General features: G+C 34.3%; 1 protein-coding gene and 1 pseudogene across 1 annotated transcript; one reads left to right on the top strand and one right to left on the bottom strand.

The window, feature by feature from the left end:
* Window positions 1-3,070: 3,070 nt before the first annotated feature.
* On the top strand, window positions 3,071-6,143 carry LOC120213331 (disease resistance protein RPP8-like). Its single transcript, XM_039211511.1, has 3 exons — window positions 3,071-5,747; window positions 5,787-5,928; window positions 6,032-6,143. The coding sequence occupies exons 1-3, from the start codon at window positions 3,161-3,163 to the stop codon at window positions 6,066-6,068; spliced, it is 2,766 nt and encodes a 921-aa protein (XP_039067442.1). The 5' UTR covers window positions 3,071-3,160; the 3' UTR covers window positions 6,069-6,143.
* Window positions 6,144-9,723: 3,580 nt separating this feature from the next.
* LOC120213330 lies at window positions 9,724-12,986 on the bottom strand (annotated as a pseudogene).
* Window positions 12,987-22,123: the final 9,137 nt, after the last annotated feature.

Genomic DNA, 22,123 nt, shown 5'->3' with positions numbered 1-22,123 from the left:
AACATTATGCAAGTCATCGTCTCACTAGAAAAGAATAACCATAAATTATAGCCTATAAATAGGTTTTGGAAATCAATAGAGCACTTTCCTCTGAATTCTTTTAGAATTCGTTGAACCAACTTGCGTTGAATCCCAACTTTTTTCGTTCATCATCGTAATTCACTTGTTAACACAAATGTTAAACTCAAACGAATCTATATCATCTCGAATTTAAAAATAAGAATAAAATATGTCTTAAGATTGTTATACAAAATAACAATTTGAGACAAAATCGAACCTAAGAAATAAAATAAAGGAATTTAAATTTTTTTAAAATAAAATAAAAATATATAGAAAGAAAAAAATACTCTTTTATTTCGATTGATTTATCGATCGGAAACGATTTGAGGCCTGTGGCTACACAGTTTCTTTAAGACATATTTTCTGTCACTCCTTGGTGCTCAAGATCATTGGTTATCTGTCTTCCATAATACAACAACTAAAACGATCAATGTACAGTAACACAAACTGTCAATATCACAAACTATTCCTTACATTCGACTATCACCGGGAAAATAGAGAAGGAGAGAAAATATTTTAAAGATTTTTTTGAAGTTTTTGAGTTATGAGATGTATTTAACCTATAAAATTAGCTCTATCTCTATCTACAAGGGATTCTCAAAAGTGATTTACTCAAAATAGATATATTTTAATATTCAAATTTAAATTGATAATAATATCATTTAATTTGAAATATTCAAAATATATAAATACCTTTTAATATTCAAACTTAAAGAGATAATAAATATTTTTTAATTTGAGATATTCAAAATTATATAATTATCTTTTAATATTCAAAATTAAATAGATAATAAATATTTTTTAATTTGAAATATTTAAAAGAATAATTGTCCTACTAATATTTAAATTAAAAAGATAAATATTTTTTAATTTATATTATTATAAATTTAATTTAATTATTAAATCCATCAATGAATTCACTCGCTTCTTTCCAACACAGTTTTGGTGATGTGTGCTGCTGGAGCTTATAGCAAGAAGAAAACATGTTTGCTGGATTATGAAGAATAAGAAGAAGAAAAGAGAGACATTGTTTTTTTTATTTTTAAGTGTCAACTCATAATTCCGTTAGTAGGTTAACGAAATAAATGTCTGAGGGACTAAAATTAAAAGGACCGATAAAAATCACTCTTTTGTTGAACTAGTGAACAAAACCAATCAAATTGAAAACAAAATGGATCATCGTTTACTCTAAAAAATAATATTTCAATAATATAGCCGTTATGTTGAATCTCAAATTCAACTATTCAAGGCAGCTGGATTTCCATTGTGCTTCCACTAAACAATAAATCTATACGAAGTCTTTGAGAAAATTAACTATGAAAATCGAGGTAGAACAGTTGAAGCGCCCATGTGATGTAAGAAAGTTAAATCTGAAGAAGACAAAAATGCACATAATGCTAGAAAAACAACAAGAAATTAGATAAAGTGGAAAGAATCAACATTTTGTTTTTGTTTTTATATGCTGTCCATTGTTCATTAGAACCAAAGAAATTCTCTCACTTGGAAAACAAAGAAGAGTAATTGGTTATCAGACTCTGTTTTCGACCCGCAAAAGAAAATGGCAGACGCTATTGTGTCGTTGGCTGTTGAAAGGATTTTCGACTTCTTACTCATGATGAAAGTTGGAAGCTTTTTATCAGAAAAGCATTTCCCCGAAACAAATGTGGAGGTCTACCTCTAGCAATTGTTGTGTTGGGAGGCTTGCTAGCAACTAAACAAACACCATAGTTCTGCGGTACGACAATCTAAATTAAAGTTAAAAATATTAGAAATAGGCGCAATTGAAAATTTGATTAAAAAAACATAACATTTTAAGAAGAAAATTGTAGCGTCAATATGACATAGGTATGAAACTATAAAGCTTTCATCTTTGGAGGAAGAAAATTGAAAGAAAAAAAGAAACTGAAGTGAATGACAATCGGATTCTATGTCAATAAAAACAATCAATATAGCATATGTGATTGTCATGTCACCATTTTATTTATGATTTAACACATGAGTGGTCAAAATAGGAGCAAATTAAAAGTTTAATGAATAAATTAAAATTTGGGTAAATAATGTGTTTACTACTTAAACTATCAGTTTTTGTATGTTTTAATACATAAACTTTTAATTTTTTTAAAATCATATCTTTTTACTTTTTTGTTTTAATTAAATTTGATGGTTGTTACAATCCAGACACCTAAAAGTGTAATGTTGGAAACGTTAGGTACCTATTTTTAACGAAAATTTATTTAGACACCAAAAATCAATTTGAGGTATAGTTTAGGCATTTAAAATTGTATTAAGCTAAATAATAATTCCAAGTAAAGAGATTCCTTTGCTTTTGTTTTTTTGTAAAGTACATAAATGGTCCCCTACCTATATGGTGTTACTTTATTGAGTCCATTAACTATTAAAAGTTATGAAATGGTCCCTTGAGTATAGAGCATTGCTTTGTTGAGTCCTCTGACTATTAAAAGTTACAAAATGGTCACCCTACTATTCATATGTTCCAAACTCGTCCTTTTCTGTTAAAAAATTAGTTGTAGTTTGAGCTGGAAGTTAATATGCTGACTGTGATATAATAAAATATAATCTTAAAATCTCAAACAACTATCATATCTCAGTCAACAGTTTAACGTCCATCTCAAATTGTCATTATTTTTTAACGGAAAATGATGAGTTTGGAACATATGAATAGTCGGGTGACCATTTTATAACTTTTAATAGTCAAGAGACTCAACAAAACAATATTCTATAGTCAATAGATCATTTCGTAACTTTTAATGGTCAAAGGACTTAATAAAGTAATACCATATAGTCGGGGACCAATTGTGTACTTTACTCTTTATTTTTCAGTGCAAAGTTAAATAAAAAGGATCATCGAATCTTTGGCGTCAGCTTCCTCCGAATTTCCACTTTCACAGAAACGTGTGAATTTATCCCTCAGACTTCGAGTACTTGTCCTTTTATTTAAGAAATCAATATAATTTCTAAAGCTTTTCCTGTGACCTGTCCAGAGATAAAGGGTACTACCTCCTCCACCATTTACATCAATTAATCTGCAGATCCTGCAGGTCAATTACAAATTTAGACTGTTTTCGATCACTAAGGAGTAATGGCAGCAGAGGCTATTGTGTCATTGGCTGTTGAAAGAATCTCCGATTTACTCATCCATGAAGCACTTTTCCTCAAAGGTGTGAAAGAACAGGTTGAGAGCCTAAAGGACGAACTAAAGCGTATGCAGTGTTTCTTGGAGGACGTTGATCTTCGGCCGGAACAAGACAAGCGTCTCCGTAATCGGGTATCGGAAATCAGAGATCTCGCTCACGATGCTGAAGATGTCATCGACTCTTTTATCCTTAAAGGCATTCACCTCCATCAAGGTGATTTTCATGGAGTTGTCAAGAGATTCACCTCGATTTTCACCAAGCCTTTTCATCAACACAAAATCGGAGTGCAGATCAAAGCAATCCAGACCAAGCTTAAAAGCATTTGCGAGACTCTTCCAGCCTATGAGATATCTGGTGATGGAGCAGGATCTAGCTCTGTTTCCAGTATGCAGCAGCGGTTAAGAAAGACATTCTCTCATGTTGAGCAAGAGGATATCGTTAGCTTGGAGGTTAGCACCAAGGATGTTGTGGCGCAGTTGATGACAGAAGAAGACAGACTCCATGCCGTTGTCTCGATTGTTGGCATGGGGGGCATCGGAAAGACTACTCTTGCCAGAAAAGTATACAATCACGTCGATGTGAAGTGGCGTTTTGATTGCTTGGCTTGGGTTTCTATATCTCAACAATGTAAACCAAGAGAAGTTTTGCATGATGTCCTGATGAAGATTCAACCTGGAGGAGAATCAATTGACAAATTGAATGAAAATCAGATGATTAGAAGTCTTTCAGATGTTTTGAAAGAAAAGCGATACTTGGTGGTCTTCGATGATGTTTGGAGAAACGAGCAATGGGACATTTTGAAACCTGCTTTTCCACGAGGAAAAAAAGGAAGCAAAATTCTATTCACAACACGCAACAAGGATGTGGCTTTACATGCGGATCCTTACAACTCTCCAATCGAGCTCCCACTCCTTTCAGACGATGAAAGTTGGAATCTTTTGAGTAGGAAAGCATTCCCACGAAACCAGATGAACTCTACTGTCTGCTCCAAAGAATTTGAGAAGCTCGGAAGGGAGATGGTGAAAAAATGTGGAGGTCTACCTCTAGCAATTGTTGTGTTGGGAGGATTGCTAGCAACTAAACAGACACAGGGTCAATGGGAGATGGTTCACAGGAACATCTTACAAGGACCCTTGAAAGGGTTCCAATCACAAGGCCATCCATATGGTGCAGTGAATGCAATCTTGGCTTTAAGCTACAATGATTTGCCTTATCATTTAAAACCATGCTTTCTATATCTTGGTCATTATCCAGAAGATTGGGAGATATCAAAGAAAGAACTCATTCGGTTATGGATTGCTGAAGGCTTCATTTCACCATCACTAGAAAGCAGGGAAATGCTGATGGAGGATGTGGGCGAACAAATCTTCGAAGAGCTTATGAATAGAAGTTTGGTTCAACTCAGCAGGCGAGACTATACAGGGACAAATGTGAAAACATGTCGGCTACATGATCTCTTGAGGGACTTGTGCATAGATAAAGCAAGAGAGGAGAATTTTTTGGAAATTGTTCAGCCACCATGGACTGAATCCGATGAATCTGATGTGACTCTGGCAAAATCTATGCTGCGAAGAATTTCTATTCATCCTACCAAAAGGTATGTTTGTTTAAAGGGAGAACATAAGAAATTACGTTCTTTGTTGTTGTTTCAAAATGAGGAATTGATAGAACTGCACATTTCAAAATGCCAAAATTTCAAATTTTTAAGGGTGTTGACTGTTGTAGCAAATGCTTTTGTGGAGTGGCATGTGTCAAGTGAAATCGGTAATCTCCATCATTTGAGGTATTTGAGGCTATACGGTGATACAATAATGTTTCCCCGGGCTATCAGAAGGTTGAAGAGTTTACACACTTTATACCTCCAATATGATATAGGGATTGCAATTCCTGATGTTGTATTCGAGTTGGAACGTTTGAGGCATATTGTATTGCGTTGTCGGTTTGGGGTAGGAGATGAACCGTGCATGCGCCCAAGGTTGATTCCAAAAAATATTGAAACTTTAGAATACATAGGAGTGGATGAGGAATTGATTAAAAACAAGTCACTGCAACGATCGAGAAATCTTCAGAGTCTAGGACTGATATTCGAGAGAGCAGAAGACGTGAAGCCTATCCTACTGTCGTTGATGGAATTACAACGCCTTGCATCATTGTACATCAAGTTTAAAAGAGGTTTAACCCCATCGTATCCAGAATTGGAACCTCTTTCTCAGTGTCATCGTCTCTCTAAACTAAAGTTGGACGGGAAGATAAAAGATCCACAAGGGAGCCATCATGTTTTGAAATTTCTTCCACCAAGCATCATCAAGTTAAATTTGTCAGATTGTTGGATGAGTCAGGATCCAATGGTTGTATTGGAAAAGCTGCCTTGTTTGAGGATTCTTAGATTACGGTCTCATGCATATGAGGGGAGTAAAATGATTTGCTCTGCCAATGGGTTTCCTCAACTCGATTCTCTTGAATTACAGCATCTATACTACTTAAAGGAGTGGGAGATAGAAGAAGGTGCAATGCCACATCTCCGGAGTTTATGTTTAGAGGGGACTTCAAACTTGAAGAAGATCCCAGAAGGGTTGAAGTATATTACAACCCTCCAAGAACTTAAATTAACAGGATTGTTTGGTATGGCAGAGAGGATTGAAGGGATAGATGGAAGAGAAGGAGAAGATTTCTATAAAGTGCGCCACATTCCCCACATCCAAATAAATCACGGGTGAGTTATTTATCTATTTCTAAACTAATATTTCCTTTTAAAATTATTATTACTTGTATTCATAAGAGATGATGATAGATGTTTACCCTTTTCTTGTCCTCAGACAGGGACAAAGTCAGGATACCAGCTCAACGAGGTAAAGTATAATTAATAGAAAATGAGGGGCAAAATCAAAATTAACTAAAATTAGGAGGTGTAATTTAATATTTATCCATGTTTTTTTAATTATAAAAAAGAGGGGGCAGTGGCCCGGGACAACTGGATTTCCATTTTCTTTCCAATAAACAACAGATCTTAAATTAATTAATATTGTTTGCATCCGATGCAGTGGCGATGTCTTGAGATTATTAACTAAAAAGTCAACAATGCACATGACTAGTGCTAGAAAAATAATAAGAAATTAGACCAAGTGGAAAGAATCAGCTTGTTTTTTAATTCCGTCCATTGTTCATTCAAACCAAAGAAAGAGACGAGGGATTATAAATTAAACAATTTATAGTTGTTCACCAAATACAAAGAAAACAGGAATATAATTAAGATTATGCCCACACAAGTGGGTCTCTGACTTGGAAAACAAAGAAGAGTAATTAGTCATCGGACTCTGTTTTCGATCAGCAAAAGAAAATGGCAGACGCTGTTGTGTCGTTGGCTGTTGAAAGAATCTGAGAAGCTCGGAAGATAGATGGTGAAAATATGTGAAGGTCTACCTCTGGCAAGTGGCAATGATTTGCCTGATCATTTAAAACCATGCTTTCTATATCTTGGTCATTATCCACAAGATTGGGAGATACCGAAAAAGGAACTCATTCGAGTATGGATCGCTGAAGGTTTCATTTCACAATCCATGGAACTCATATGAGGTATTTGAAGTTAGAAGGTATGAAATAATCTTGCCCAGGACTATTGGAAGGTTGAAGAGTTTACACACTCTATAACTCCAATATGCATTGCGCGCAGTAATTCCTAATGTTGTATCCGGTGACATGACTTATTTTAATTAATTTCAGTTACGTTGATACCGACTTAGATTTTGATCACTGCTGACTGACCACCGCATCTATAATTGTTAAGACCCCAAAATGTTTAGGTCACACTATTAAGACCTCCTATTCGATCTCCTTTTCACTTTAATCACACTCAACTTGCGGCCACCATCCACGACCCACTTCATCACCACCTTCAACATCGACCAACAATGCCTCCATCGAAACACCAGCAAATCGAAATCACCTAGACTTATCGAGTTCACCATTGAACCATCTGCCAACGATCTGAACCATCCTGACACTAAATTGATCATCAAACGTTACTCGAAAAGTACAAAAATTTGCTGCTACCATCACCTAATCCTTAAACCCCAACCTATTGTTACTAACATTAATCCTTACCTACAAAAGAGAATCCAAGAAACCATTAAGAAAAAAATAAAAATAAAAGGAATTTCTCATTTTTGACGATTGAAATATGTTTCTCCAATCCTAAAGGTAGAAGAGTTCCACTCAACCAAATGGAAAGTTTGTTTTCCCTTTGAATGAAAATGTCGTTAGGGCACAAAGCTTGTACATGTGGGGACGTACGTAAAATTTTATACTGGGGTGAATGTCTAAAATTTTAAAAGGGACGAATTTATAAAATTTAAGGGGCAAAATAAAATTTTCAATAGAAAATACGTATAAAAAATATAAAATATATGGTAATTTTAAAATTCTAAGAGAGGACTGCCCCCATCCCCTAGGTCCATCCCTTTATATATAGACGACCTGAATAACATTTATACGTGGGTCTCCAAATTTAGGGGTCTTGTAACGTGTCACATAATAAACATGCAAATGGACGTGCTTGGTAATCGGATAAAAATAAAGACGAAACTTCAAGTGAGATTTAACGACTATTGAAAAGTTTTTGCTGAAATTTGATAGTAAAAAAGAAAGGACAATAAGAGGAAGCTCCTAGTGCATGGTTTGACCATCAAAGACCATTGCAAAGCCGAGATTTCACAAGAGAAGGAAAACAATGACGTTAGATTCATAGAGTTTGAGATGTTTTTTATTATCAAACGAACATGTGATTCGTGCGAATGAATGTACAACGAGTTTGGTGGAATTTTCCGAGACTTATCAGCCACCGTTGACAACAGTTGGCAATGGTCGGCATGATGATTTTTTGTGTCAATAGCATGCCATTTATTGATAGTGACGCCGGACAGAATAATGATTATTATGCAGGCGCTCCAACAGATGATTTACAAGAGAAAATTCGCCTAAAAAAACCAAAGAAAAAAGTATCTAGGTTTTAATAAAATATTATAAAATCAAAACCATCCAAAATCAGTCCACAAGCCGGACTGTTATAGCCAAAAAATCGTCTTTATTAGAATTTTGCCAAAAATAGCAAAATCCCGAAAATCACTCTAAATTGAAATTCGAAATAAAATAAGCAATCTCCAAAAAATCCGGCCTAAATCGGATTTAAATTGACTTCCTAATTGACAATCGAAATATTACCATAAATAGTAAAAAATATCTAAATCTAGTTATTCGGAGGGAAAAACGGTAGAATTTGAGGTTGAAAAAAGGCCACATGGAGCATAGCTAATGTGGAGAGCGTGTGCGTCGAAAAGAGCTTTCCGAATCGGGGTCTTATGCGCGATTCTGACACATGTAGCCAAAGTTATGACCAAAAGACTGAAACATACTCAAAACGACCCCAATGAGGAACATGTCACAATCAATTCCCGTCTTTGCGCTGATCTGCCAATTCATGGTATCTCAGCGCCATCAAGGTGCAATCTGACAGCTCAGCATCATCTGTCTCGGATCCCCCTGCATCAGATAGCTTGCTCTGTTTACTTTAGCAGTTGAAACTACTTTCCATAGCATTTATCTCGAAAATTCTAATCTTCATGAACTTGACTAGTTCGGTAGAGTTACATTGTTTAACTGTTTTGTGTTTGTTAAGTACAGCCTCTTGGTGATATTTTCTTCTATGAACTGCCTTCAAATGTGTTGGATAAAGCAATGTGTGGCTCTTACCATTTGTGTTCTGTATAAATGCACCAATATTTCCATTGGATCTCATTAGGCGACGGAAACAATTGGAGGGGGGCTGGTGGATGAGCCTGTGTCTACACAACAGGGCTTTTTGGCACATTTATGCACATATTCAAGACCGAAGGCTTTCGTGGTATATATAGAGGGATATTGCCTGAATATTACAAAGTGGTCCCTGGTGCTGGTATATGTTTCATGACATACGAAACATTGAAGATGCTTTTAGCAGACGTTAGCACAAAGCAATGGTTTGGCTATTCGATCCGCAACTGAAATGACAGGTCAGCTAAATCGGTTCATGTGATAGTACATCGACATTTAACTTTCATAGCTCTTGTTGCAGTGGCAAATTTTGTTATGCTATTGTGAGAAATATATTTTTCCATGTAAATAGATGGATAGTGTGACTTACATTTCAAGTGTAATCTACGATATTATTTGCATCTTTAAGTATTCGATACTAATGGTGGTCGTCTTCGAACACCCTTTTCCCGGATTCATGTTTTTACCTAATTGCAGAGATCACTGGCAAGTATCATTACATTTCAACTTCAAATTTTAGTAATATTTCACCTTCTCTTACGAAGAGACTTGCTTGTTTAATTAGTCTTGGATTATATCTGCTGTAATTTTATCTGCAACTTGATGCTTGAAGAATTATGAATTAAATCCGTATGCAAAATTTGTTTTCCGGGAAAGTCGAAGCATTTTCTGTCATTGATCTTTCTTCAAGGTAATATATATATTAAACTCATCTTATTTGGCAACAGTAAATGTTAAAACCAAGTTATTTTGAACCTGAAACATCATCTTTAACATTGTATTGTCATGGAACCCATGAAAATTTTGGGGAGAAGCTATTTCAATCTTCTGTCATGACTTTCAACACTCTTTTGACAAACTGAATCATCACTGAGGTTTTCACAACGGGAATTTTCCGGTCAGGCGAATGTGGTCTAAGGTTCGACGTAAACCGTATTTATTGACAGCTGCATTGGCAGCTCGGAACCCTCCACCGTAGGCAGGGGAAGCATCGTGAGCAATCTGGTGAATGAAGAACTCACCAAGCTTATTTTCGACATTAGATTTCCATCCTTTCTTAGATGAGGAAGAAGATGAAGAAGCTGCTGATGTTGATGCTCGACTGCTCGATCCCGGCAGTACTTCGGATTCGAGCCACATGTATGATAACACTTGACAGATACCTTCCTCGACCTCTGGATTCAGATTTCGATATCCTGCAGTGTATGTTAATGTAAAAAAACAACATAAAAATATAAAAATGGGAGGAATATTAAAAACTTCATGAATAAGGATTGGTTGCATGTATTTTACCTTTGAGGCGTAACCAGCCATGCATCAATTCGTGGGCGAGAATCGCCCCCGTCAGCAATCTGCATATTCCGGCAAATATTACTGTTTGAACTTCGACAAGAGATAAACAGAATCATGAACAACACAAAGAAGAAATTCAATGGGATTGTACCTTGGAAGACCATAAAGAACTAAAATGGCAGTGACTTCACACTTCCTCGTCAGCTTCTGGGGTTGAGTTCTCATTCCTATAAGATGTCGGCCTCCTATTCGCGGTCTCTTTAGTATCTGTAACAAAGAAAACAAAGACAAAGTCGGACTTATGTTGATCAACAAAGCAGAACGACGGTGGAATTAGTTCAGTCGACATACACTGGTAACAGTCTGTTCTTCAGACAGACATAAACCCCTTATCTCGGGCATATGATAATAACCCTGGAAAAGAACCAAAACTGAAACATCAAAGCCATTCCATAGAACGCAACAGGTGTCAAATAAATTGAGCAAGGGATCATAAAGTTACATTCTTTTCTCCAACAATAGCTTCATTAAGTGCTTATCTTTCGACGAGAAGCATCGGAATTTGCTGGTCTAGCTTCATGTTCATTCATTAGTAATAGTCTCTAATGGCATGGTAAAGAGGCTGGCAATCACCAGTGTCCATGATTGCAGATTCCATGCATTCCAAGCATAAACTCCGACCATCTTCGAGCGAATAATATCTTACGTTCCAGGACTTCAGGAGACAAAAACCGTGAAGAAAAGCAGGGTTTCAAGGAGAAAACAAAACGATAACCAACAACGCCAATTGTTAGCAGAAAGTTTGAAGCTTTAACACACATTAAAAAGAAACAGTTCCTAGAATCCATACCTCCAAATGTTCACAACTACAACAGCGAGCTGTGTTGTCATGTTCATGTGATGGACAGTACTTTTGGGACCAAAATGGATGGCATCTATACTCTATCAGACCGGCTGCATTCATTGGAATCTGGAATTCGGCGTAACGAAAAATAAGAATGTGATTCATAGAATTAATACTTCAAATGATATATTCCAGAAAATTCTTACAAATTGGAGGCAAACATCACATTTGGGATGTGTCAGTTCTTTGAAGCAAGTTTTGTGATATGGGTCCCTCCCAGAAAAAGAAAACTTGAATCACAAGGGGAAAAACCCAGAAGTTTAGAACTACATGAAGAGCAATAGGATATTTGTAAAGCCAAAGAAGAAAAGAAACGAATTGAACTACCTCGTGCTCGGTAATCGGATACCTGCAGGAACGGCAAGTCGGCAACGGAAGCAATTAGGATGAAAATAGGCTCCCATGCATCCCAAGTAATTGCCATATCCGATTTCTCGATGACAGCCAGCACATACTCTGCAAGTCGTAGGCATCAACATATATGTTCATTAATTGGATACAAGATGAATGACATGGAAGGTACCAAGCAATGGTTTCGGTTCCGGACAGCTTGCGCTCACAGTCACGGAAAGTAGGATGTAAACACACACGAAGGATATTTCGAATCTGAATCCGGTCATTACATAATCTCACATTGTTTTACAACTATGGTTATAGAAAGTTAATTTACCTATATCCAGCAGGATGATACTGCAAGTTTCCATAAGGAGGATACAAAGATGAATTCGGATCACCATTGTCAGCTCCCCTCGGTAAAGCTCCACCGTAATTATCGTCTCTCCGCCATTCGTTGCAACCTAAAAACACATAGCACCGGATCAGTACACGAAGATGTCGAGATTAAGGATCATGTAGGATAAAATTATCAAAAAGAAACTTACCATTTCGTTTTCCCATACCATCAGATAAAGAAAGCGCGATTGCATGATCTAATTCCTCTTGCTTCTTCTTCGTCCTAGGACGATCCTCCTTTTGACAAAAACCAGAACTTGATCTCAATCCAAATAGACATTTTTTTTCATGTACAAGTACTAGGAAAACTATATAGGATCGTAAAGTTACAGGCATCCTAACCGGAGCTTGAACCACCAAGTTTTCTTCCCCGACAAACTGAGGATTATATCCGCCACGACGACCGCCTGAACCGGACTTGAAAAGCTTACTCAGCCACTTCATAAGCCTCAATTTTCTCTCCGGGTACGTATTGTTAAAGTCCCCTGCTTTTTTCCCATTAAAAAACTTCAATAAACTATAAAAAAAAGTACACTAAAACAAACGAAAAAAAGGGTATATCAAAGAATTCGAATTGAAACAGATGGTGAAAGAAACTCGAGAAACTAAAAGAAACCCACCATAGATACACGGATGAGAGAGGTGGTTAACATCCGAGGAAGGAGGAGGAACCATGGGGTATATAATTTATGAATAAGTGGCCGGAATATGTGAATGAAAGCGAGAGACAGAGAGGAAAGAAGGGTGGGAGAGAAAGCGAGGGGGACGAAAGAAGCATTGTTAAAAGAAGTAAAGAAAGGGGAGAATCTGAAGGGGGAGAGAAAATAAGGAAAGGGAAGAGGGAGAGGGAGAGAAGAGATTCTTGGCTTGAGAAAGTGGAAGGAACATTTGAGTAAAAAAAAGGTTTGTAAATTTAATAAGGAAAAGAAATGAACTTTGTGAACGGTTTAGAATTTGCAGCACTTCCATGAATGAATAAAGTTTCGTTCTTTTGTAATCAGAGCTGGAGAAGGAATTTCTGTGAACTTTTCTTTTTCGAGATCGGGTGCTATGCTTTCCCGGTTTTTCTTTTTAATGTGGCCTGTTTATTCATTTTATTTGAAAGGAACTCTTTTGCCGGGTTATAGGTGGAGTTGATGGAAAATGACCCTGGGCTTTCTATAATTTACACGATTGCCATCATATATATTTGGTGATATGTCACATTATAACTTTGCCTGATTTGTCGTATATTATATCATCCTTTTTAATAATATGGTATAGATTACATCACCATTTTTTAATAACGTAATATATTTCATGTCATTAAATACATGATTAACAAAATGATTTTTACTTAACAGGGTTTATTTTGATCAAAAATTAAAACGTTGAAATTAAAATACTTAAAAAAATAATAGATAAAATAATCATTTGAACAAACGTCGAGGATAATTTTACTGATTTGTATTCTTTTTATTGATATTTCTTTGTATAAATTCTAAATCTAATTATACTCTTTTCTAGATGAGAGGAGAGGGCGAATGAGAACTCTAGGATAAGGAAGAGGAGTGTCACTAGTGAGTTTAAAACACATAACCTAAAAGAATATGAGTGAATAAAGATGAACGACTTGGTCAACAAACTAAATATGTTCACTATTTTTTATTGATAATTAAATACATAGTATTTGTATTCAATTTATTTAATAAACAAGCCTTAGACATTTATTCATTTTCATTTATCTAACTCGATAAATGAATAAAAATAAAACTAAATACATGAATAACTCATATTATAGATATTTTGTAACTTAAAATGATCGAACCCAAATTGCTGTTTTGCAAGGGTTCCCTTTTGATTCTTAGAAAGTCAGATGATGGATGCTTTTTTGAGTTCCTACGAGAATGTTAGGAACGATGACATTGACAGCTAAATGGAAGACCAACGTTGCTTTTCTATTTTCGTTTCAACTTAATACAATATTAATATAATAATCTAATTATTCTTTAGCTCGGATTCCAAGTATTCATCTTTGGCGGCCACAAAGATTGTAAAGTTTCGATCATGATTTGGAGAGTTGACATTTGAAATTTTGGCCCGACCGAATATTATTGAATGATAGAGAACTCGTGGAGAAATTTTTAAAATATAAAAGCTTTCTATATACATGTTATAAGAAGGGGTTCAAACGACAAAAAATATTTTTATTAAATTCGATAAATAATTTGTTTATAATCTGCTCATAATAAGTTCATTTAATTAGGGATGAATATTTGATTCGAGAATGACAGGTTTTGATTGGACTCTATTTGATTGGGTTAATTTTTTTAAGATTTGGGTTTGGATTAGATTTAATTTTTTGTAATGATGGATCGGATTTATAGTGAAAAAAAATCTGATCCAACCTTATATAATATTATAATTATCCAATAAATGTTTAAAGATAATTACAATAATATCTAAATATATTATTAATTTTAATTCGATTATATATTTATATTAAGTCATGTTGAGTGTATGTTTTCACTTAAAAAATCAGGTCGAGTTTCAGGTCAAATAAAACCTCCTAAATCTGAGACATGTCAAGTCAAGTACATGAATTTACTTTTTGAATTTAATTCGAATTAATAAAAAATATTAATAAACTCAACTCAATTGACAACCATAGCTAGATTTAACAATCAAATCAATCATTACATAATTATATTGACATGCCAGACAACAAATAAAAATCAATATTCAAAATGCTCCCGAAATTTAAGTAAGATATTGAAATGTTTACACCAAAATCAACCTATAAATGTAAGAGAAGTTTAAAACTTAAAAATAACATTTGCACGAAACGTGATAACCCACAAATCATGAATCCACGCACAAATATAAGAGACATATTTACCGATGTTCAACAAAGAAGAAAAAGATAGCATGTAAAACATCATGAAACTTTTTTCCTTTCTTGTATGATATTTATTTTATATTCTTAAAATTTCTAATAAAAATTTCAAATTTTTTATTTTGATTTATGGCGTATTATCATATGATTTACTATATTAACATCATAAATAAATATTATTTATAAGTAAAATGGTCACATTTGTCTCTGTAGTAGACCTATTTTATCATTTTTGTCACTATCGTATTTTCGCATCAATTTAACCCTTAAAGTTGTTCAATTTTATCATTTTATATCTTATCTTCACTTAGAACCCTAAATTGAGGGTTTTAAGTTAGAAATTATGATTTAGGGTTTAAATGTTATGGGTTGTGATTTTAGAATTTAGGGTTATCGATTTAGGGTTTTAAGTTAAGGGTAAGATATATAATGATACAAGTAAACATAATAAATTGATGCGGAAATACGATATGAACAAACATAATAAATTGAGTCTACTTTAGGGGCAAAAGTGATCATTTTGAAATATTTATAATATTACAAGTTTTATTATATTTAATTTATTTTTTAATCACTTGAACCAAAAGCTATAATTGTGATTTTTTCACGACGATGAAATGATGCGTTAATTATCATTTTTTTTTGGAATTGTTTCTATCAAGTTTTTAATTGACAATAAATCTCGTGATCAATCTTAGACAATTTTATCTCTTTTCATTATTGATATATAATACATCAGGTAAAGATGGATTGAGGGGAGAGCAGGTCAAAGTGGTTGCCCTTAAAATTTTTATTTTTTATATATTTTTTATTTTTTATTAATAATTTATTTTCGTATCTTTTAAAATTTTATAAATTCGTACTCTAACATAAAATTTTGGATCTATCTCTGAAACCAAACTTATGCTTTGACACAGAGAATGCTTTTATAATCGTTTTAAAAGAAAAAGAAAACAGAGATATTAAACTTTGATTTAGGATTAATGGTGGGTTCAGAATGTTTAAGAAATGGGACTGAATATATTCTTCCAGTACTTTATTAATTAGCCATTGGTTTTAGAAGAAAAAAGGAGAGGTTTAATTAATAATGTAACACCCCAATTTAGGGGCTAAAATTTAGAAATTATAAATTGGTGGATTTAATTTGGTATTTTGAAAGAAACAGGGGATTAAATTGTAAGATTTCAAAGTTCGCAGACTGTTTTAAGAAGTGCAGGAAGTTCAGTGGCTAAACCCATGATTTAACCATTTTTTTATATATTGAATTATAAACCCCCATGCGCAGGTTCAGCTGGGAATTTATAAGTTTTTCCTCTCCGATCAACCAACTTTCAACTCCGATCTACTCGCCGTCCGACCTTCGATCGACGAGCCGAAACCACCATAGTGTTCGTTGTCAACCGAGGAACAAAACCCCTCAAACTTTTCGTCGTGAATTTCAGTCGTAAGTATCGTCGGTAATAACTCGGTTTTAGTTGGTTTTTCATCGATTCACGACGATCAGGTCATCCCTTTACAACACCTCCCGCACCATCGTGTTCCTTGTGCCGTTCCGAGTCCACCGGTGTTCTCCTTTTTCTCCGGTGGAGGCGGCGCGTTGGGAGGTGAACAGGTCAAACTTCCCGAATTGTTGAAATCGAGCTTTGTAAGTATCTCGAAATCGCTCAAAATAATTTTTAGAAATTTTTCCGGGATTTTAGCACTGTTCACGCGCCGCCACTGAGCGTGTGGAAGAAAAAAATGACCGGTTTGACCGGTTTTGGTGCATAGTTGACCGGTTTGACCGGTCACAACCCGACCCGTTGACCCGACCCGACCCGTTTACCCGACCCGTATACCGTTGACTACTGTTGACCAAAACTTTGACCGGCTTTAATCGGGCATTAAACGACCTTTGACTTCGACCGAGTGTACCTATCCTGACATTTTTCGACGTTCCAAATCCGATTCCGCTGTCCGTTTTTCGAAATTCGAACCCGAAGGTCTCAAAATTGCCGGTCAAACCCGTTGACTTTGATTTTGACCGAAAATTCCAAATTTCTGAAAAGTCATATTCTATGCTTTCGACGTCCTGAATCCGAATCCGAAGTCTGTTTTGCCAAATTCGAACCCGGTAAGCCGTCTTTCACTGATTTATCACCCAATTCGATCTGTTTATCGCAATTAAGCTTCGTTTCTGATATAATTTATGTTGATATGTATCTGAGGAATTATTGGAAGTTGAATTGAAGATCAAAGGCGTTCGAATGGAATTTTTATGGTCGATCAGTATTGCACGGAAATCGAGGTAATACTTTACTACCTCTTTATGCTTTATAGAACATGTTGGTATTGGTAAATGCATGAATGGAAATGTTTGGTCTTATATATGTAATTAATGAAGATCTACACTAGATACGAATACGGTAGAAAGTAGATAACTGAATATGGCTCAGATGACTATTATAAGAAATTGAAGGACAGTTGGAATTAAATTACAAGTTCTGGAATTAAGTGATAAAAGAATCAACCATGGATTGTAGATTATAATTTATCTTATTAAAGGTACTTAGATGATAAATTATGAGAATATATCGATTAGGTAAAATTACGAATTTACCCTTATGTTGGAAAATGACAAGAATTGTCTCTGGAAGTGGATTAATAAATCTGAAAAGAATTATTGATCTGCTAAAACTATTGATGTGCATAAGAAATGTTAGTTTTACTTGGAAATTATGGATAACCGGTTTTTAACCCAAGAAGGTTTATGCTAGATACTAGAAGTCTTTTAAGGAATCATTTCAAGATCAAAGAATGATCGAAGCAGCAATTAATCATAGGATCTCTATATTATATTATATTCGTTAAGAGCTAATATCGGAATTATATGGTTAAGAAATTACGAAAATGCCCTTAAGAGATAAAATAGTCTGAATTGACCCTGAATGAGAAAGTACTTTGAGGATTTGTACTTAACCCGATTAAGTACGAATTTAATTGTTAAGATTATGTCTTTGTACAGAAAAAAAATTCATGATATTCCGTTTGAAAAATCTGAGAAGACACTTGACCCGAAAATATTCGAATAATGAGTAAATACTTGAAGAGTAATTTATCGGGGGTATTCTGCTGTCAGAATTGTTCGAAAGGACTGAAGTAAATGATAAGATTGAATTAAATAATAAGATCGGATGGCAGGAAAAGATTGAAATACCGTAGATCTGTAAAATGACCAAAATACCCCTGTAATGTAAATGACTCAAGAATGTCACCAAGCTCAGGAATGATGGGATATCCTCGAGTTCTGAAATGAATGGAGTAAAACTGAACACCAAAATTACCAAAATACCCTCATGACCTATACCAAGTAAATGCCTTGGATTAATTAAGGAATCCAAATAAGCATAGGTATTGGCCTACCTTTAAAAGTAATGAAACACAATTTAAGTGAGTAGATTAACCCTAAAGCTATGTCAATACCTGAATGACATAAATATTACTGGAATGCGTGTTCGTCTTCTTAAGTTTGACTCGATGATAAATTTTGGAAGTATTCAACTTAGTTCAACTCTGGATCGCATTCAGTACTAAGAACTAGACGTTTGTTCGACAAATCGACCACGAAGACCAAATTGAATGGAACGGAAGTGCAGCATGTGTCTAAAAATTAGGAACACTTGAATTACTCTATAAAATCCCGAAGTTTCTGGAATGGACTTGAATGCTAAATAAATTAAGTAACCACAAGGACTGCGGATTGAATAAGTGAGTTGGATAAGTGTGGAAACTCTGATGAGTTTACGTAGTGTACAATTTACAATGGGTTATGAACTACAAATCAAGCATGTCAGTATGTCATGATATCGTGGAAGCTTGGAAACGAAATAAAGACCATTGGAAGATCTATTCAGCGATGATTCTGAAGATGATCTATGGACAAGAATTTGTGGTATTAACGAGTAAATACCCTGAAAGGAAAATGAATTGACCAGTCGACATAGATTATTAAGATTTTGAATCTTCGTTCTCAAGATTGTTCGATTATCCGATCAATTGACATAGATGTAAAGGATTCTGAATACCCTTCTGATTACGTACAACTTCTGAAAACTGTCCGAATAAGATATGATCCTGATAATTCACATTCTGAATAACTGATGATTCCGTCAGTTATTGAACTTTTCCAATAGTGATTCTAAATTCTGACATTCTATCTGTATACTGAAAATCCGTGTTTCTCTGCCTGCTAAGATTATTTAGCATCTCTGAATAATATCTGTAAACTCTGGTGTGTTCCCTAATCATATAAATATTTTATCTGATTTCCGACTTGAATTCTGTTCTGATAATGACCTGAATTATGTTCTGATTTCTGATCTGGATTCTGTTCTGATATCTGTTCTGAATTCTGTTTTGATTTCTGATATCTTCGTTTAATGACGGAAAAATGTTTTAATTGGGGGGTATTGTTGAAGGAAGAATTTCCGCAGGTACCTCGGCTTTGTGCTCAGGGCCTTATATGTTGTGTTGGGTTGGGTGTATGGTTCTGAGGAACCTACACATTATGTTGTGATGGGATGGGGGTATATATATATATGTTTTAAAAAGATCTGAAAAGTTACATGGTTTTTGGGAACACACTAGAAAACCTATTTTGATCTCCTGAACTCAGTCATCCGAAATATTTCTCTGAACTGAAAGTTCATTGTTTGTTACCACTTGAAATATCAGTAGGATCTCTGCTCAGCATAAAAATCTGTAAATGTTTGGAAACAATAAGGAAATATATATTTATCTGTATTTGCACGTTCATCAGCATCATCTGGTAGTTCTGTATTACTGAGCTTTTCGAAGCTCACTCTATTACTCACATTTTCAGGTTAAAAAGAATTGTACCAGTGCATCTATCGACTTCAGTAAGGGAGTTCTTCCGGCGTTGTTGCAGAGTATGATACATGTGATTAGGGGCATGTAATGGTATTTTGTTTTATATGCGAGTCTGGAAATCTGTTTTATTTTTAAGTAGTGGCAAATGATTTTATAAGTTTTCATGTTCTGATAAAAAGTTTTAAATTTTCCGCCATTTTTACAGAGGGTCGCTCCGGTGACCCTAATGTGACTTCCCGGATCGAATCGGGCTACCCGCATCGATCTGGGGGGTTACAAATAATATTATTCTGGGGAAAATAAAATAAAAATCAAAGTTCCTTTCTTTCATCCTAAATAAACTGTGAGGATCTTTCTCATAAGCCATTGCTATAAGATTTTTTTTTATAAAAACGGTGATCGAATCGTATTCCTTGACAGGGTTTGCCAGTGTTCATCCCAAAAAAAGAAAAAGAAAACTGAAGATTTATATATATATATATATATATGTAAACATGTAGATTTCTTTTGTTAAATTGAGTTTGAAAAGGCTGATGATGTCGCCATTTGAGTTTGAAAAGGCTGAAGATTTACCTCTTTTGTAACACCTCAAACACAACCCGAAAGATTTAAAGGACCTTAAGTACTACATTAGGTCATTAAACATGATAATATTTTTTACTTTTTATTATTTAAATATTCATACCCATTTAAAACCAAATCAAAAAATCAGTAATAAATCTGAAATATTAACAAGATTTACACAAAATCAAAACTTTGATATTTTAAAACAAAATACGAAAAAAATAAACTCTTTAATAGAGTTTAGAGATCAAATAGAAATAAATAAGATTTTACAAATACACATGTCCACTATAGAATGTTAGAATATTCTACTCTATATAGTTAGGGTCGAAACCCATTTGATGATAATAATACAATCTAAACTCGGTCACGAAAATTATAAACCTGTGCACGAAAAATAATTTCAACAAATCTATTGTTGCTTAAGGTTATTTTATTAAGGTGTCCCACAAATCAAGGGTGGATCCCCCTCTCCCTATATCTCGAAGGTTTAGCTTAGATAATGCAATGCATCTAATTCTTATTCACCTTTGACATTAAGAAAACTGATATTTTAAATTGGACTTTGAGTTAATTAAACATATGTTATAATATCATGACATTTTTTGACTTAATGGGTTTTTCTTCTTCATATTTTAGACTTTAAGCATCTTTCCCCTTTATATGGAACAATTTTGCAAAAACTATGAAAAATATTGGTTTAAAATACTGAATTCAAATGCCCCAAATTCAGATTTTCTCATTTTTCAAAGCAAGATTTGGATTGCAAATAGGGGGTGGCCTATGATTAAAACATTAAGATAATCATTATTTCCAATGTTTGTTCCAAAATTTTATGAGCCGTTGCTTTTGATGGGGAAATAGTGAGGATTTTGCTTTGACATTTTTGGGAAATGGAGATGGGTTCATTATTAAATTAATCATTATTAGAGATAACTTTAGTTTTTTCCTTCAAATTGATCCTTGTATTATGCCTTTGTTATCACATAGTCCATTAAACTATATAATAGAAGAACCCATTAAGTAGCCTCGGTGGTTAAAGTGAGTATTGTTTTTCCTAAAGGTCATGGGTTCATACACTTGTGTTTGCGAGTGTATGTACATTGTCAATAACTAAGAAATATTTTAAACAGATACTTAAGTCGATATAAATCCACAACCTCTAATATATTGCAACAACAATATCAGTTCAACTAAGATTTAGTTCATGTATAATCTTATATTATGATTAAGATTTTTAATTGCTTGGAATTCTTGGACCTCGTTTCCTATGTTTGCCACTATAGAAAAAACAAATGGAATTCTTCAACAGATATAGGGATTTTAACTTCTTTTGTTAATTTAACAATGAACCTTTGCTGTAGCCATTAAAGTGGCATAATTTAGCTATCGTTTTCATTTGCTCATTTGACATTTGAGAAGCTATGAGGATTCATTTGCTTTGGTTAATAGTGCTAATATTTTACGTTATTAAAGTAATAAATAAGAATATATTCGATTTGAGTCAGAAAAAAAGATTTTGCATCATTTGGTTTGATACAATATGGAAGGTCGGTGTCCTTTTTGTACAATTTGAACTTCGTCCGTTAGCATTAAAGATGAGAAACGAATAGGCACGAATCAAGCGACTTCAATGACTAAGAGATTTGTTGTTATCTCTTGAGGTCTCGGGGGTTAAAATAACGCGTATATCAAAGCATGAGCATTATTATCAAAGAATTGAAAGTTTTTGAACATATACTATCTTATATTCACTTTAAATTTATCCAAAAAAATGAAAAAAACGAACAAAGAATACGTGTAGAATATAAATATAGGCTATAAATAAAGATGACATAGCCCATCGACAAGATTTTTTTAATAGAG

Source organism: Hibiscus syriacus, unplaced genomic scaffold (assembly GCF_006381635.1).
Source record: "Hibiscus syriacus cultivar Baekdansim isolate YM2019G1 unplaced genomic scaffold, ASM638163v2 tig00110020_pilon, whole genome shotgun sequence".
NCBI classification, from domain to species: Eukaryota; Viridiplantae; Streptophyta; class Magnoliopsida; order Malvales; family Malvaceae; genus Hibiscus; species Hibiscus syriacus.
This window is presented reverse-complemented; position numbering and strand designations above follow the sequence as displayed.

Bases quoted from the DNA above. Each gene is read 5' to 3' on its own strand.
- LOC120213331 (XM_039211511.1), top strand. From the start codon at position 3,161: ATGGCAGCAGAGGCTATTGTGTCATTGGCTGTTGAAAGAATCTCCGAT. The intron at 5,748-5,786 runs GTTTAGAGGGGA...AGATCCCAGAAG, and splicing joins GCCACATCTCCGGAGTTTAT to GGTTGAAGTATATTACAACC. The intron at 5,929-6,031 runs GTGAGTTATTTA...TCTTGTCCTCAG, and splicing joins CACATCCAAATAAATCACGG to ACAGGGACAAAGTCAGGATA.